Genomic DNA, 15,750 nt, shown 5'->3' on the forward strand with positions numbered 1-15,750 from the left:
TAAAAAAAAAAAAAAAAAAAAAGATTAGTGTACTGCTGGCATTATAGCATGCACTCAATCAAAGTTCTTTTTCCAACTTGTTTTCTGGTTCTTAATTTTAAGCCAGAAAGTCCTTCTTCAAATAGCTCCAGGGAGCCAGGATGAGACTCTTCCAAAATGGAACCAGCCTAGAGCCCCTCTAGCTACTAACAAATTTCACTTGGTCTGGGGGCTTAGGTATAAAGTTATACCTAAGCCTGGGCATATACATTCCTCACCAGCTTCGGAGAAAGAGCTACGAAGATGAAAGAGATGACAGTAACCCCAAATGGACTCTTACGGTAACCAAATAAGGCAACAAAGGCCGCCGAATCCTGGAAGCAAAAGAATCCAGAGAGACAGAGCAGCAGGACACACAACTGGCATTTCCATACCCCGTCTCTAATCCCCGAGTAAACCTGAAATATAGCAATGCTAGATTTAGAAGGCTGTGGCCAGGAGTTCGAGGTGAAAGCCAGTCCTTTAGCTGCTGTTGCTTGCTTTCTCGGAGCAGCGGGAAGTGACACCGTGGCCTCTGTGGAGCCCGGTGTCGTGATATGCGGGGTGCTCCATAACCGGGGCCTGGATACGTCTCCAGGTCATTACACTGAAATAACCTTTTGAACTTTGATTGTCTTTCTTTCCCAAATGATCTTGACTTCGTAACTAACAATTTTTCATAGTATCAAAATGGACCAAGTTCTTCCATCTATTTGACAGCAGAAGCCAAAGTGCCCCTTTTCCCAAAATTCACTTACTGAAGTCTTCATTGAAAACCTACTCTAAGCAGATCCCTGTTGCTATTTCCTTTTCAAAAGAGATGGAAAATCTGAGGTACAGGTGCTAAGAAGAGGGCAATATCCCTCTTAAGCTGGTAAGAATCTCTCCCCAGGGGCAATTTTGCAACCCTGTTTCTGGAAGCCAGGACTCAAGGGATTTGTCTTAGTGATGAAGAGATGATCCTCCGATCTTTAGGCAGGAAGGCTGTCAAAACAAGACTCCAAACAATACCTTTCTGCTCATCAATGACATCAAAGCGAGGGAAAGAACAGGGTCTTGGTTTTCCTGAAGATGGCTCAGTGGGACCGCAGTGGTTTGGCATAGATTGGCTCCACGATGTGATGGATTAGAACCAAGAAAAGGCTCCCAAGGAAGACAAGAGTGAGGAAAGCCAGCAGGACATAGCGGCCAATGAAAAAGGCATCTACAATCTGGAGAAAGAAACATCGAAAATGAAATTACTGTCACTTCCGCACCCTGGCTGTGCTCATCTGTAATCTCTGATGAATGGGCCCAGAGTCTGTCCATATTTGTAACTTACAGTAACATCCTGCCCTGAGTCTACCCTGCAAGTGGATAAGATAGAACATTTTTTCAACGTGCTGAGCCAGAAATAGAAGATAAAGAGAGGCTTAATGAAGTCCAGGGAACAAATAGCTCCATGTAGGAGGTTCACAAACACTCTGAAGACCCTGGACGAGTCCTTTTCTGTTCTGAAATCAGTTCTCGGAAAGAGTTAATGAGAAGTTTGCGTGCTTGGTCTCTGAAAGGCTCATTAGGTGGCTGTCAGCTTTTCATCATGGAGAATTTTAAACATACATAAAGATACGATAGTATAATAAACCCCACACACCCAGGACCCAAGCCCTCACATCATCAACCCGCTGCCAACTCAGGAGACGTCATTTTCAAAATGAAAAGGTGACTCTAAAACTTTCATCAGAAGAGTTCTGAACCCTAAAATTCGTAACCCAGCATTCCAAGGGTTGGAGGAAATAGTCATTTTCCTAAGATACTGAAACACGAAGAGGAGAGATAACTTGCCCCGTTCGTACAGTTGGCTGCTTGGCAACCAGTTGTACTTGAGGCCCCGGAAGTGTTGGTCTTTGCTGACATAAACCTATGATTGGCCCTACCTGCTTGTCTACTGTCCACAGCCAGAGCTCTGTTTTCCACAGACCCAAATGGCGCTGCTTAAGTCCGGGCAGGAAAAAGCAGTTCAATCTACAGACTTAAGGGAGAAGCAGCACAAACCCAGTGACTGTGGGGACGTCACAGCTTCCGGAAGCTTTCAGAACCCAGTACCTGAAGGGCGACTGTGGTTGACAGAATAATGGCCCTAAAATGTCCACATCCTCATCTCCAGAGAGTCTGAATATGTTAAATTACATGACAAAGGAGAATTAAGGTTGTAGATGGAATTAAGGTTGCTAACCAGCTGACCTTAAAATAGGGAGATTGGCCTGAACTGTCCAATACAGGTGGCCCAATGTAATCACAAGGGTCCTTAGAAGTGGCAGAGGGATGCAGGAGAGAGGGTCAGAGAGAAAGATGTGAGGACGGAGGCAGAGTCAGAGAGACGTTACTTTGCTGGCTCTGAAGATGGAGCAAGGGGACTGCAAGCTGAGGGTGGCCTCCGGAAGCAGGAAAGGGCAAGGAAACATTCTTCCGCAGGACCTCCAGAAAGGAAGACAGCCCTGCCAACCCCTTGGTTTTAGCCCAGTGAGGCTGATTTGCGGCTTCTAATCGACGGAACTATATAAGATAGTAAATTTGTGTTGTAAGCCACTAATTTCGTGGTAATTTGTTACAGCAGCAGTAGGTAACTAATACAGTGGCCATACACAAAGCACCTGTCAAGTCCGAGCTCTGCTGTGATCACTGAGTTCCAAAGACACCAAGAAGGAAAGGGCTGCTCCAGAGATTACCCTGACAGCCAACTTACAACAAAGGTCAGCTTGATGAAACAGCTTTAACATAACTTTGACCTTGGCTCCAGGACTGAACAAGTCTCTCACGAGCTGCATGTTTGCTGGTTCGACAGGGTTCACTTTTTAATTAGCCAATTAGCAGGCCTGGGGTGAGGAAGGCCCAGGCCATGTATTATTGATACGGTATTGAGCCAAGCTGCTGAAGGGGCTGGTGCTCAAAACCTGAAAATGAGATCCTGCTGGCCATGCTGACGAACATATTTTGCTCAAAGCCCATTCTGCTCTCCTGGGTCTGAAACTCATATGACAGAGGAAAGAGGGATTGATTTCAAAACAGTGTTTGCTCTGTGCCCTTCTTCCAGTGTTCACATCCGCAGCAATCCAGAAATACGCAGCCTTCATTGCTCTCCCCATTTTAGACAGGAAAACCAGGGTGGGAGTCTGCGCCCCAGCTCACACACAGTCAGAGTGGTTTCCAAATGGTGACCAAAAAAAACCTGGCATGTATGAAAATAATTCCTCAGTTTTGTGTGGTAAGTATTATTTCCCTTGGAATTTTCAAAACGAATTTCCTCCCTTTGCCATGGTCAGTCCTAGATAGAACTGGAAATGTGTGCCGATTTTAGTTCAGGAGTTATATCATTTTGTGTAGTCTAGTGTCTAGTGTCAAAACAGTTGCCTCTGCACTTGCTGTGAAGGCCCCCAATATTCTGTGGAGTCCCCAACAATGAAGGTTTTGAAGACAGACCTCAGCTTGAATCCTTGCTCTGCCTCTTCCTATACATGTATGACCTTGGGCAAGTTACCCTAACCCCTTCCAGCCTCGGCATCCTTACCTATGAACTGGGGACACTAACAGCACATGTGTCATACCCCTTAGGGTTGTCCTGAGGTTTAAATGAGAGCTTGTAAATAACAGGCTTAGCACAGGACCTGGCACACAGTGATGCCTTAAAAAAACGTTAGCTGTTATCACCGTGACAGCTTAAAAATTAAAACAGGAAAGAAGCTGCTCGAAAAAGTAATGGGACACAGGAAGTCAATACTGTGATCAAGATCGTGGGGACCTGAGACCAGCTCTGTATGGCAAAGCCAGAGCCCCAGTCAGGAATGAACCAGAGTGGGTGGGGTCTAGGAGAGATGATAAAAATCCACGTAGACAGGTAGGTGCTGGGAGATGTGGTTCTAGAAACGAGGACCAGAGGGGCCTCCCCAAAGGCTGTTAGTATTAAACGCACCAACCTCTACAACTTCCGCTTTCCAGAGAAGCGCCCCTCCTTCCTCACTGCTCTTCTCTATGGACAGTGCTCGCTCCATGCCACAAGTGGAAAGACGCAAACACACGGAGGTGAAAAAGCATGTCGTTCAGCACCGGAGAGCACTGCCTAAGTGCGCCCGGGATGCGAGTTTCTGAGCCAAGGCCAGCCGGAGTGGGAGCCTCTTACTCAGGACAGGCTCTTCCCGCCTGTCTGCTTGGCTCTGGCCCTCACACCACGAGGTGGCTTCTGGGCTCATGGCTCGTTCCACTTGATGCAAACTGGAGACGAGAACAGATTAGGCAAATAGCTGCCCGGGGGTGTCGCAAGGGGGCATCGGAAGAACTGTCTCTTCCTGGGGGAGGGGGGAGGGGGTTAAAACTCCCTCTGAGCTCCCCCCATCCTGGTTTCAACTTTATAATTTTTCTAACACACTTCGGCCCTCCTGGCATCAGGGACCACGTGGGGCAGGATGGCGGTCCAAAGCAAGAGAAAGAAGAGACACAACTCAGGATGCAAAACAAAACCCATGGTTTTACCTTCATCTCAGCCTCGGGGGCTGGGAATTCACTGGCTCGGGGGAAGAGCAACAGAACTGCCGTGATAATCAGAGCACCGAGGAACACGAAAATGACGGAGAACCTGGGAGTGAAAGACAGAGGGTTAAAAGCACTGTTCAGTCTCCTCTCCATTCAGCTAGGCCGGGACTGGCTCTTCCCTGGGCGGATATCGTGTTTCAGTCCATTAACAGGGCCCAGTGTGCTGCCCACACCGCCCAGGGAATTTAGAAATGTTTTCCCCTTCATCCCAAAACCCTTCTTCCCAGACAGGTACCAGCGGGATGCATTCCTGTTTATTCCTGGGAACTCCAAATTCCTAAGAATGGGAATTGGTAGCTTTTATCTTTGCCTCTGTGCAGTCATGATCAGGAAAAAGCGAAGCAGCTCCTCCCCCCCAGTGCTGTGTTTTAAACCAGAAAACTTTAGTAAATGATGTAACTTGCTGATTTGTACCTACACTGTCTGGCCAGGGAGTGTGACTCCACGGTGACCTTAGAGTCAGTTTGTGGCCTGATTCTTTCTTAAGTCAATGCCAGCCCAAGTCACCTACGACTCTTCAGCGTCCCAGGGCCCAGGTCTGGAGCCTTAGGGGCTGGACCCAGTGCCTGCTGTAAATCTCAACAATTAAGGAACACGCACACATACAACCCCAAGAAACTCAACAGGCACCGCAAGCGGATTCTCTTCCCATCCCGTGTCCCCGTCTCCTCAGCACTGGGAGCTGACACCCCTTCTTCTCCACCTCCGCTTCCAAGCACAAATAACGCAGTTAGTGCTTACGATGAGGGGAAAATGCGACTCACTCAAACTGCCAGGAATTACAACAATGAGCGTCTGAATTCTAAACGTTTCATGAGCGTCAGAGATTGCACTTCTAATTGCTTTTACCTGGGACTCCTGGCTGGAGAGAAGGCCTTACCTAGCTATACCTGAGGCTCTGGACAGCAGCAGACACAGCAGCAGCACTGACACCCAGAGCAGGGCGAGGATGAACACGCCAGCCCCCACGCCCAGCACGGTGCCAGCCATGCGGGGGGGGCGCAGCTGAGAGCTGCAGGCCTGGACCCCCCCGGCCCAATGAGCTGTCTGTCCCTGGTGCTGTGGGTACCGCCAGGCTTCTGTGCGCTCCTGGGTTTCCTGGTGCTTCTGTGCGCTCCTGGGTTTCCTGGTGGGCGGTCAAACACACAAAGTCCCAATTCATTCTGGGGAATTTTTGATGATTGCTGTGGTAGGAGGATTCGTCAATACAGGTCTTTGGGAATGTCGAGTCCCTTAATAGGAATTAAGAATTTAGAACCCAAACCTTTCTTTTTGGTGAGGACTGAGAAGCTGCTTTCTGCTCCATGTGGGTCATTTCAAATTCGGAATCTGAGTTTGTCTTCCCACAACCCACAAGCTGGATTCTCCCTTGATACAAAACCCTAACAGAGGGCTGTAAAATGTACCAGGACCTGAGAGCTCCAGGGCCCACGAGAAGTCGTAGCTCTCGGGTTAGGTCTGCGGTGTGAGCTGTGACTCAGCAGGCAATCACAAGACAGAAACTCCTAATCCTTGGAGAAGAGCCATCACTGTTTCTGAACATTCACTTGTGCTAAGTACCTTACAAATATAGCTCATTCAATCATGGCAATAAGCTTCTGAGGTAGGTATTATATCCACGTTACAGAAGACGTAACTGAGGTATAATGTGATGGGATAGTATTAACAAACCCGGTGGCTTACAACAACAGACAGTTATACTCTCACAGTTCTGGAGGCCAGAATTCTGAAATTAATGTGTCAGCCAGGTCACACTTTTTTCCAAAGGCTCTAAGAGAGAATTCTTCCTGCCTCTTCCAGCTCCTGGCGGCCCCAGGTGTTCCTTGGCTTGTGGCTGCATCACTGCAATCTCTGCCTCAGTCTTCACATGGCCTCCCCTGTGTCTCTGTCTTTTTCCTGTCCCATCTCTTATGGGGACAGTTGTCATTGGATTTTGTTCCACCCAAATGATCCATCATGATCTCATCTCAAGATCCTTAACTTAATTGCATCTGCAAAGACCCATTTTCCAAATAAACCTGTCACATTCACAGGTTCCAGGGGTTAAGATGTGGACATATCTTTCTTGGGGCCACCATTCAACCCACTCCAGGGTAACACCATATAGTACCTCCCCTGATTTTCCCTTTCAGTATCAGAGGCAAAGCCTTAAGCAAACAATTTCCTCCTCAGGCTGATGGTTTTCTTTACCCTAATGGCTTAAATACCACAAAAATGATTACCTATGAGATTTTCTGTTATAAAGATATTGGAAAGTAAGTCCTAAGCATGAACTGCTAACCAACAAAACCCCACATATATTCACTCAACATTTATTTATTTAGTTAGTTTATTTCTTTGGCCACATGGAGAGGCATGTGGGATCTTAGTTCCCCAACCAGGGATCGAACCCGCGCCCCCTGCATTGGAAGCGTGGGGTGTTAACCACTGGACTGCCAGGGAAGTCCCAGTCAACATTTATTTTGCACCTACCTTGTAGAGCATTGCTACAAGATGGGGATCACAAGGTAAACAAGACATTTCTTCTGACAGAAGCTTAAGACCTATTGGAGAACACTGTTCTGCAGACAACTTTCCATTCTGATCAGTAGGAAAAACAAAGTGCAATGGGAATTGAGATGTGAGAAGGGCTTTACAAAGGAGGTGACTCTGCATGGGCCCATTTGGGAGAGAACCATGGCCAGAGGACAGAGTAAGGGAGAGGTGGGCAGAGAGGCCTGGCAGCAGATGGGCATGGCCCCCTTGCCCATTCTCCCCTCATGAGACACAGGGGTGTCGGGTGTCCTCAGTAACTCAATATGCCAAGGGTTTTCCCATCTCTGGGTCCTTGTGCCTGCTGTTTCCGCTGCCTGGAATGAACCCCTGGCCCCAAAGAAGCCGTCTACCATTTGCAGGGCTGGCCTCTCCCCATCCTTCTGACCCAGCTTTGAACACAGCGTCCTCAGAGTGGTCTTCCCTGACCATCCTAGCTAAAGAAACCCACATTGACTCTAGTTCCTTCAGAGTGCACTTCACAAACTGTAGTTCACATTCTGATTTATTGTTCACAGGTTTACTTTCTGTCTCTCCAGCTAGAATAGTAAACTCCAGGAGGGCAGAGACTTTGTATCTTGCTCACTACAGTCTCGCCGGTTCTTTTCTACAGAGGTTGTAAGTAATAGGTATTTGTTGGATGAATACTTGAAGCAGTGCTAACAAGCTCACAAAAGTCCAATGAAGGAGTGATGGGATCGTATCTAATTTTAGAGAAAGATGACTGTGCCTTCTGGTCAATACGCTGGACAGAGCTGACACGGGAATTACCCCACACAACAGCAAACACATAGAAAGGCTTAATAAAATAGAATGAAAAGAATTTAATACACAGCACAGCTTGAAAGCAATAAAGGGAAATCCTTAAGTACTATAAACAAAAATGTAACTCAAAGCCTGGATAGTAAGCAGGAGCTGAGCCCAAAGACCTGCAGGGGTCCTGGAACCAGGTGCAAACCTTAGGAGTGGTCCTGTCCTTGACAGGTGAGGCCTCAGACCCATGATACAGAGAACTAGAACTGAGAACAAGGTATAAAAATGGGCTCTGTAAGGGCTCAGCTGTCTTTGAAACAGGGACTAAAAAATTTGATGCTGACGTGGCTGGAAGAAAGTGGGCCAAGTACCTGAGCCCATGGGTGAAAAAAGAACAACCCAAGAGAAATCTGCATCCCAATCCTTCATCACATGCGGGAGAGGGGTTCAGATCACACTACCACTGAGGTGTGGGAATCCCAAGTAGTAAGAGTAACATGAAAACTACACGAACAGTGAGAAGCCCATAGGATCCCAGCAGAGACAAATGGAAACCTCTCTGGAGGGAGGTCAGCATGCAAGGTTCCCAATGGAGTGAGTGTAAAACAGAGGTTTTCAGACATACAAAGACTGGAATGGAGTTCACCCCTCATAGATATAATTCACCAAGAAGGAAAATGAACTAAGAAAGAAGGTGTGAGATGTAAGGAGGAATGGTGAGAAAAATAGTAGTAAATACTGACAGTAAAGACTTCTTTAATGATAAGGACTAACTTCTTGATGAGTTAAAAACAAGGAAGAACTAAAAGATTTGTCGACAAGTGGAAGGTGAGGAAGGACAGCTCAAAGTTAAATCATTCCATAGTTATTATTTCGCTCTGAAGAGGTGAGAGTTAATGATTTTACCTATAGGCTTTGTTAAGCTAAATATGCATGTTAAACACCAGATACCACAAATAGGATGAATAACTTCCATACTAGTAGAGTGAGAAAAATAAAGGAAGGAAGCAGAAGGCAGGAGTGGAAAGAAACAAAGGAAGATACAGAATAAGACTGTAAAAGTCAGCCCAAATATAACAGCAATCATAGTAAGTGTAAGCAGATTACACTTGACTATTACAAGAGATTCTTTTATTAGATTTTTTTTCGAACAGCTCTTTATAAAAGCTGTGCAGAAAGCATAATGAGAGAGAGGCTGAAAATAAAGAGAGTGAAAAACACATACAAAGCAAATACTACGAAAACAAAAAGAGGGGAAAAGGGGAATTGTTCAATGGATACAGAGTTTCAGTTGTGCAAGATGAAAAAGTTCTAGAGATCTGTTACACAACGATGTGAATATACTTAACACTGCTGAACACTCAAAAATGGTTAAGGTAGTAAATTTTATATATGTGTTTTTTACCACAATTACCAAAAAAAAGAGAAAAAAACAAACAAAACAAAACAAAATACAGTCTGGTAAAGCAATATCATTATCAAGCTTTGAAAAATATGAATAACGACAGTCACACAAGGAATAATTTAACAAAAAAATACAACTCAAAACACATGAACCTAAAACAAAGCCTCAAAGCATATAAAGCCAAAAGCGAATCACCGCAATAAACAGAAAAGCCCACAAATTTCGTGCAAGATTTTAATATACCTCTCTCAGAAACTGATAGATCAAGCAGCTAAGAATAAACACTTGACAAAGAGGATACACAAATGGCCAACAAATATGTGAAAAGGTGCCCAACTTCATTAGTCATCAGGAAATTGTAAATGAAAACCAAAATGCAGTACCTGTAGACACCTACCAGAACGGCTAAAATGAAAATGACAGATAACACCAAGTGTTGACAAAGATGTGGAGTAACTGGAACCCTCATACCCTGCTGGTGAGTGTCTACCAGTAGACTACCAGTGGTTGTTACTACCGCTTTGGAGACTCTTTGGTAATATCTAATAAAGCTGAATATCCGTGAACCCTAGACCCAGCTCTTCTCTTCCTGGGTGTGCCCCCAACAGACACATACACATAAGTTCACTAAAAGACATGTACAAAAGTTCAACGCAGCCCTATCTGAAACAGTTAAAAACTGAAACAACCTGGGCTTCCCTGGTGGCGCAGTGGTTGAGAGTCCGCCTGCCGATGCAGGGGACACGGGTTCGTGCCCCAGTCCGGGAAGATCCCACGTGCCGCGGAGCGGCTGGGCCCGTGTGCCACGACCGCTGAGCCTGCGCGTCCGGAGCCTGTGCTCCGCGACGGGAGAGGCCACAGCAGTGAGAGGCCCGCGTACCGCAGAAAAAAAAAAACTGAAACAACCTAAATATCCATCAGTCGAATAGATAAAGTGTGGTACATACAATCTCTTCATTCATACGATGGAATAGTAGAAAGCAGCAAAAATGAACAAACTACAACTATACCCAGCAATGTGGGTGTTTTGCAAATATTGAGTGTAAAAAGCTAAAGGCAAAAGAGTTCATACTGCATAATTCCACATATATAATGTTTAAAAACAGGTCAAACTAATTTTGGGGTTAGAAGTCAGGAGTGTGGTTACCTTGTAGAAAGTAGTGACTGGAGGGGGTCTGAAGAGGGTTCTGGGGTGCTTATGAAGTTTTGTTTCTTCATCTGGGTATTGATTAGATGGCTTTGTTAATTCTGTTAAATTGTATCTAGCTGTACACTTCTGATTTGCATATTTTTCGGTATGTGTGTTATACCTTTTTTATTTTTTTCCAAAAAAGTTTACTTCAAAGAAAGTCTGAAGAGATATACCAGACAAATGCAATATATGGGCCTTGTTTGGGTCCTGATTCAAACAAACCAACTATACAAAACCGTTTATGAGATGACTGGGGAAATCTGAACAGTATCTGGATACTTGATGATATTAAGGAATTGCTGTTTATTTTTTAAATGAAAAATATATTTTTTTAAAAATGTGGGGACTTCCCTGGTGGCGCAGTGGTTGGGAATCCGCCTGCCAATGCAGGGGACACGGGTTTGAGCCCTGGTCTGGGAAAATCCCACGTGCCATGGAGCAACTAAGCCCATGCACCATAACTACTGAGCTTGCGCTCTACAGCCTGTGAGCCACAACTACTGAGCCCGCGTACTGCAACTGCTGAGGCCCGCCTGCTGCAACTACTGAAGCCAGTACGCCTAGAGCTCGTGCTCCGCAACAAGAGAGGCCACCGCAATGAGAAGTCCGTGCACCGCAACAAAGAGTAGCCTCCGCTCGCTGCAACTGGAGAAAGCCCACGCGCAGCAACGAAGACCCAGCCCAGCCCAAAATAAATAAATTAATTAATTTTTTAAAAATGTGATGGTGTTGTGGTTATATTGCTAAAAGATTATTTCTGATATACAGGTACACACACACATGCACACCAGAGATAAGCGAAAACGATGTCTGGGAACTTTATAATTATTCAGGGGAGAGGAGAAGACGGGGGCTAATATGAAACAAGGCTGGTCATGAGTTAACCGTTGAAGCTGGGTGGTGAATACATGAATGTTTGCTATACTATTTTCTGTACTTCTGAATGTATTTGAAACTTTTGCAATAAAAAGATGTGTGTATGAATAAGTATACATGTATAAGTAGGAATAAATCCAACAAAAGATGTGAAGTTCTTTGGGGTTTTTTTTTTTTTTTTTTTTGCGGTACACGGGCCTCTCACTGTTGTGGCCTCTCCCGTTGCGGAGCACAGGCTCCAGATGCGCAGGCTCAGCGGCCATGGCTCACGGGCCTAGCCGCTCCGTGGCATGTGGGATCTTCCCGGACCGGGGCACGAACCCGTGTCCCCTGCATTGGCAGGCGGACTCTCAACCACTGCGCCACCAGGGAAGCCCGTGAAGATTTTTATAGCAAAAATTATAAAACTTTATTTGAAGCTACATATTTTTAAAAGGCCTGAATAGAGAAATAACCCATGTTCCTGAATGGATGGGATGGTTTAATATTGAAATATCTCAATTTTCCTTAATCTATCAGTTCAATGCAATTCTAACCAAAATCTCAAAGTAATTTTTTGTGGAACTTGAAAACTGATCCTAAATTCATATGGAAAAGCAAAAGCCCAAGAATAGCGAAAACAATTTTGAGAACAGGATGGAAACTTGCCTTTCGTGTTACCAACTGCCGCAAGACACATTATAAAACCAAGGTAATTAAAACAGTGTGATAGTGGCATAAAGACACGTGAGCCAGTGGAATAAAACGGAGAACCCAGAAGCAGATCCATGCATTTATGAGAACTTTGCACAAGACAGAGTTGGCTTTATACTCAGTGGGTACAGGATTTCATAGATAGTGTTGGGACAAGTGATTATCCAGTCAGAGAAGAATAAAACCAGATCTCTACTTTATATCATATGCAGAAGCCAATTTTAAATGGAAAGTAATTCATAATAAAACAGCATATGTTTAAATATACAAATGTTCAGGCTGACTACACTAGAATACATAAGGAAGTAACGCACTCAGATGCTCGCACCTAAACTTAGAATCACCATGAACGCAAAAGCTACAAATGCTGGCTGATGCAGGTGTGTTATACGGCAACTCAAATACCACGAGCTGGGCTGCCTTCAGGTATGGGGTTTTCTAGAGTGATGAACAACTCTTGTTAAAAAGTTCCAAACCACAAATAAGTATACTTTCCCCTTGATTTACATTAGAGTTGCATTCCTGGAAATTTTACTATATTAAACTGTGCCAAAAAATACATTATGTTTATACAAAAAATGGAGTTAGGTTCCAGGCTCATATTATAAATGAGTATCCTGTGAGACCCTCAAAAGTTGTGCAGGAGGAAGGACAATTCTTTACTATAAGGGGCTGTCCAGTGTATTGCAGGACTTCTAGCGTCCCCAGACCTGCTTTGTAAACCCTGGTAGTGTCCCCCAAATCACAATAATAACCAGAGGTGCCCTCACGAATTCCAAAATGACCAAAGGGACATTACCATCCCCTTAAAGAACCATGGTCCTAGATAAACTCTGGCATAAAGGGACATGTAGAAGGGTGTTCATAATAGCAAAACATCCGAAAAAAATCTAAATGTCCATCAGTAAGGGAATAGGTATTATATACTCAGAATGAACACTTAAAATGAATGAACTTGAGCTAGACTTATTGATATGAATGTATCTCAAAGACAATATTGAGTCTAAAAGCAAGTTGCAAAATGAAGCCCACAGTACTATGCTACTTGTATCTTTAAAATTTAAAAAATACCTAAATAGTAATATACATATAGTTTATGAGCTACACATATACAGTAAACATAAACATGGACATAAATAATGGAAAGCAATTTCAGAAGAGCGTTTGTCTCTGGGGAGGGAGGAAGGAAAGAGAATGAGCCCTGCTTAGAATCTGCAGGAATTAGGAGGTACTGACCCCAGTGCAGAAGCTGGCACCGGAGGGCTGCCTGCTGGGGGCCCGAGTGGTGTGGTTAACGGACGAGAGTCGCTACATGCTTTCAAATCACAGAAGCACGAAGGAAAAAGGGTGGAAGGGTGTAATCCAGATACACTGATCCCCCTTTTCTGTCAGCGCGTTAACAGATGATGACACATTGATGGCATTTTGGTAGCGTGACAATTGATTTTTCCCAGACTTGCATTTTATTTCATTATAAAGGTAGGGGCATTATCCTAATATTTTAAAATTCAAACCTTATTGAAGTGTTTAAAGTAGAAAAAAAAGTGTGAAAGTTATCTCCCGCCCAATTATCTTTGAAGGTTTGGAACAGCTATAAAGGAAAATGAAGAAGAAACCTCCAAAAGGGCAGGTCACTCCTGTAACCCACTGTTTTCTTTTTTCTTTCTTAAAGATTTATTTCTTATTGAGGTAACACTGGTTTATAACATTATATGTTTCATGTGTACAACATTATATTTCCACTTCTATATGCCCTACTGTGTGCTCACCACCAAAAATTTAGTTTCCATCTGTCATCCTACATTTGATCCCCTTTACCCATTTTGCACCCTCCCCGCCTCCCCCTCTGATAATCACTACTCTGTTCTCTGGATCTATGTCTTCTTTTTGTTTGGTTTGGTTTGTTCATTTTTGTTTGTTTATTCCACGTATGAGTGAAATCATTCGATATTTGTCTTTCTCCATCTGATTTCAGCACTGGTAGGGACTTTGGAGATACAAAAGAAAATGCGATGTGACTCTTGCCTTAATAGCCTGTGGTTTGTTAACATCAACAGCACATGAAGCAATTAGGAAACACTAAAGAAAGATATGACAATGTGCCAAACTTAATTTATAGTTAATTTCCCCCCAAAATAATACTACTGCTACGTATCTGCAGGAGCACTGTCGTCTTCAGAGCACTTCTCCACTTGTACTATTTGGGGGAAATATTGCTTTGGCTGGAGTTACTGTGGGTCTTCATGGTACAGCTAGAACTAATGCTGGGCCCTGGCATATGGGTAGGAATGGGAAAGGTGAATCAGAAATGGAAGGGGATCCACGGAGAGAAAATAGTTTGAACAAAGAGGGTGAGACAAGATTGGCCACTGAGTATCTGGGGAATAATGTGGAGACTGACCTCAGCCAGAGCAGAGGCAAATAATGGACAATAACACTGTGTAGACCAACTGTTCAGGACCAGTTCTGGGCCTTTAATATTTGGGGGAAAAGTGTTTAAAAGCTTGAGATTTGGAGTTAACCTTCTTATACTCGTAGTGATCAAACTGACTTTAGTTAAATTATAAACTAAGAATAGGGCATGACTGAGGAAGCACGGCAAACTTCTTACATCTTCCTGAATGGAGATAACGTTTTAGGTTTTCTCTCTCATAAGAAGGAGCCCTCCCCCAAAACCCACCTCTGTCCTCCCTTAACTGGGAGAAGGTATTAGTCTAATTTCCCCCGCCCTGTCGCAGATTCAAACTGGCGACAGGAAAACAGTGCCCACAGATCTCATCTTCAGAATTTTCGCCCGCTATCTACCAGTAGTTGGGAGAGAGATTAAGGTTTCGGTCACAAGGTATTTCGAATCGGGCACTGACATTTCACTTTCTTAAGAGCATGAGAAATAAACCATTCCTGCCTTTTCCACCCCCAATTCAGCAATTATTGGCCGCCAGGCCTTGGGTCCAGATCGGCGGTGAGGGTAGCCTGAGAGGTCCCTGCACCGCCATCCGCCCACGCCTTCCTCTAGCCGTCTCAGCCCCATCCACTGCCATTCTCTCCTCTCCGCGGCCACCCCCACACATCTCACCTCCACCCCGACCCCCCAACCTGGCTCCCCATCTCCCGGGTCCCCTACTCACCCCTCTCAGTCCGGCCTGTTTCAGCCCACAGGGGATTTGGTCTACTCAGGGCGAATCACAAGTGGGCTTTCATCCAGGCAATTCCGGATTCGCTAATCAGAGCCGCTCTTTCAACTCCCAAATTCCCCCTCATTTGCTTACAACCGCCGCGGCTCCAGGCAACGCGGAGCGTGGTGGGTGGGCACGTCGCCCTCCGTTACGCACTCCGATTGGTCGGTGCCTGCTGGTCCTGGGACCGGCCTCATGTTCTATTGGATAGAGGCAGTCCCGGCTCCCCACGCTAGCCCCACCCTGTTGTCAATCACACCGTCCCTTAGGTAACCCAGAGGACCATTGGTCAGTCTAGCCTGAGGGCGGGTTGTTGGGCGGAAGAGTTGCTTTCCCGGCTTGCCTAGCTGTTACCATGGAGACAGGACCGCAGGGCTGTGAGGCGGAGAGTCCCGGCCACCCCTTCCTCCTTTCTAGACCTTAGTGCCTGTTCCGGAGTATAATGGTCGTCACAGTTCCCGACCTACTGGCTCCGGCGGACCGCGGGATTTGGGGGCAAGTAAAATTAGGCCTCAGAGAGGGGGTCAGGCCCAGTCATC

The 15,750-nt window shown here is 45.2% G+C and overlaps 1 protein-coding gene across 1 annotated transcript; it reads right to left on the reverse strand.

Moving 5' to 3' along the window:
* Window positions 1-1,094: 1,094 nt before the first annotated feature.
* Window positions 1,095-5,574, reverse strand: TMEM218 (transmembrane protein 218). Its single transcript, XM_007463593.1, has 3 exons — window positions 5,465-5,574; window positions 4,525-4,627; window positions 1,095-1,229 (listed from the first exon to the last, which is right to left on the reverse strand). The coding sequence occupies exons 1-3, from the start codon at window positions 5,572-5,574 to the stop codon at window positions 1,095-1,097; spliced, it is 348 nt and encodes a 115-aa protein (XP_007463655.1).
* Window positions 5,575-15,750: the final 10,176 nt, after the last annotated feature.

The sequence above is a fragment of the Lipotes vexillifer genome, unplaced genomic scaffold (genome assembly GCF_000442215.2).
Source record: "Lipotes vexillifer unplaced genomic scaffold, Lipotes_vexillifer_v1.1 scaffold442, whole genome shotgun sequence".
Taxonomy (NCBI): domain Eukaryota; kingdom Metazoa; phylum Chordata; class Mammalia; order Artiodactyla; family Lipotidae; genus Lipotes; species Lipotes vexillifer.

What these genes read in the sequence shown, in the direction of transcription:
- TMEM218 (XM_007463593.1), bottom strand. Translation starts at nt 5,574, where the DNA reads ATGGCTGGCACCGTGCTGGGCGTGGGGGCTGGCGTGTTCATCCTCGCC. An exon ending in AGAGCCTCAGGTATAGCTAG is followed by an intron (nt 4,628 to 5,464) that starts GTAAGGCCTTCT and finishes TTTCACTCCCAG; the next exon opens with GTTCTCCGTCATTTTCGTGT. An exon ending in CCCCCGAGGCTGAGATGAAG is followed by an intron (nt 1,230 to 4,524) that starts GTAAAACCATGG and finishes TTCTTTCTCCAG; the next exon opens with ATTGTAGATGCCTTTTTCAT.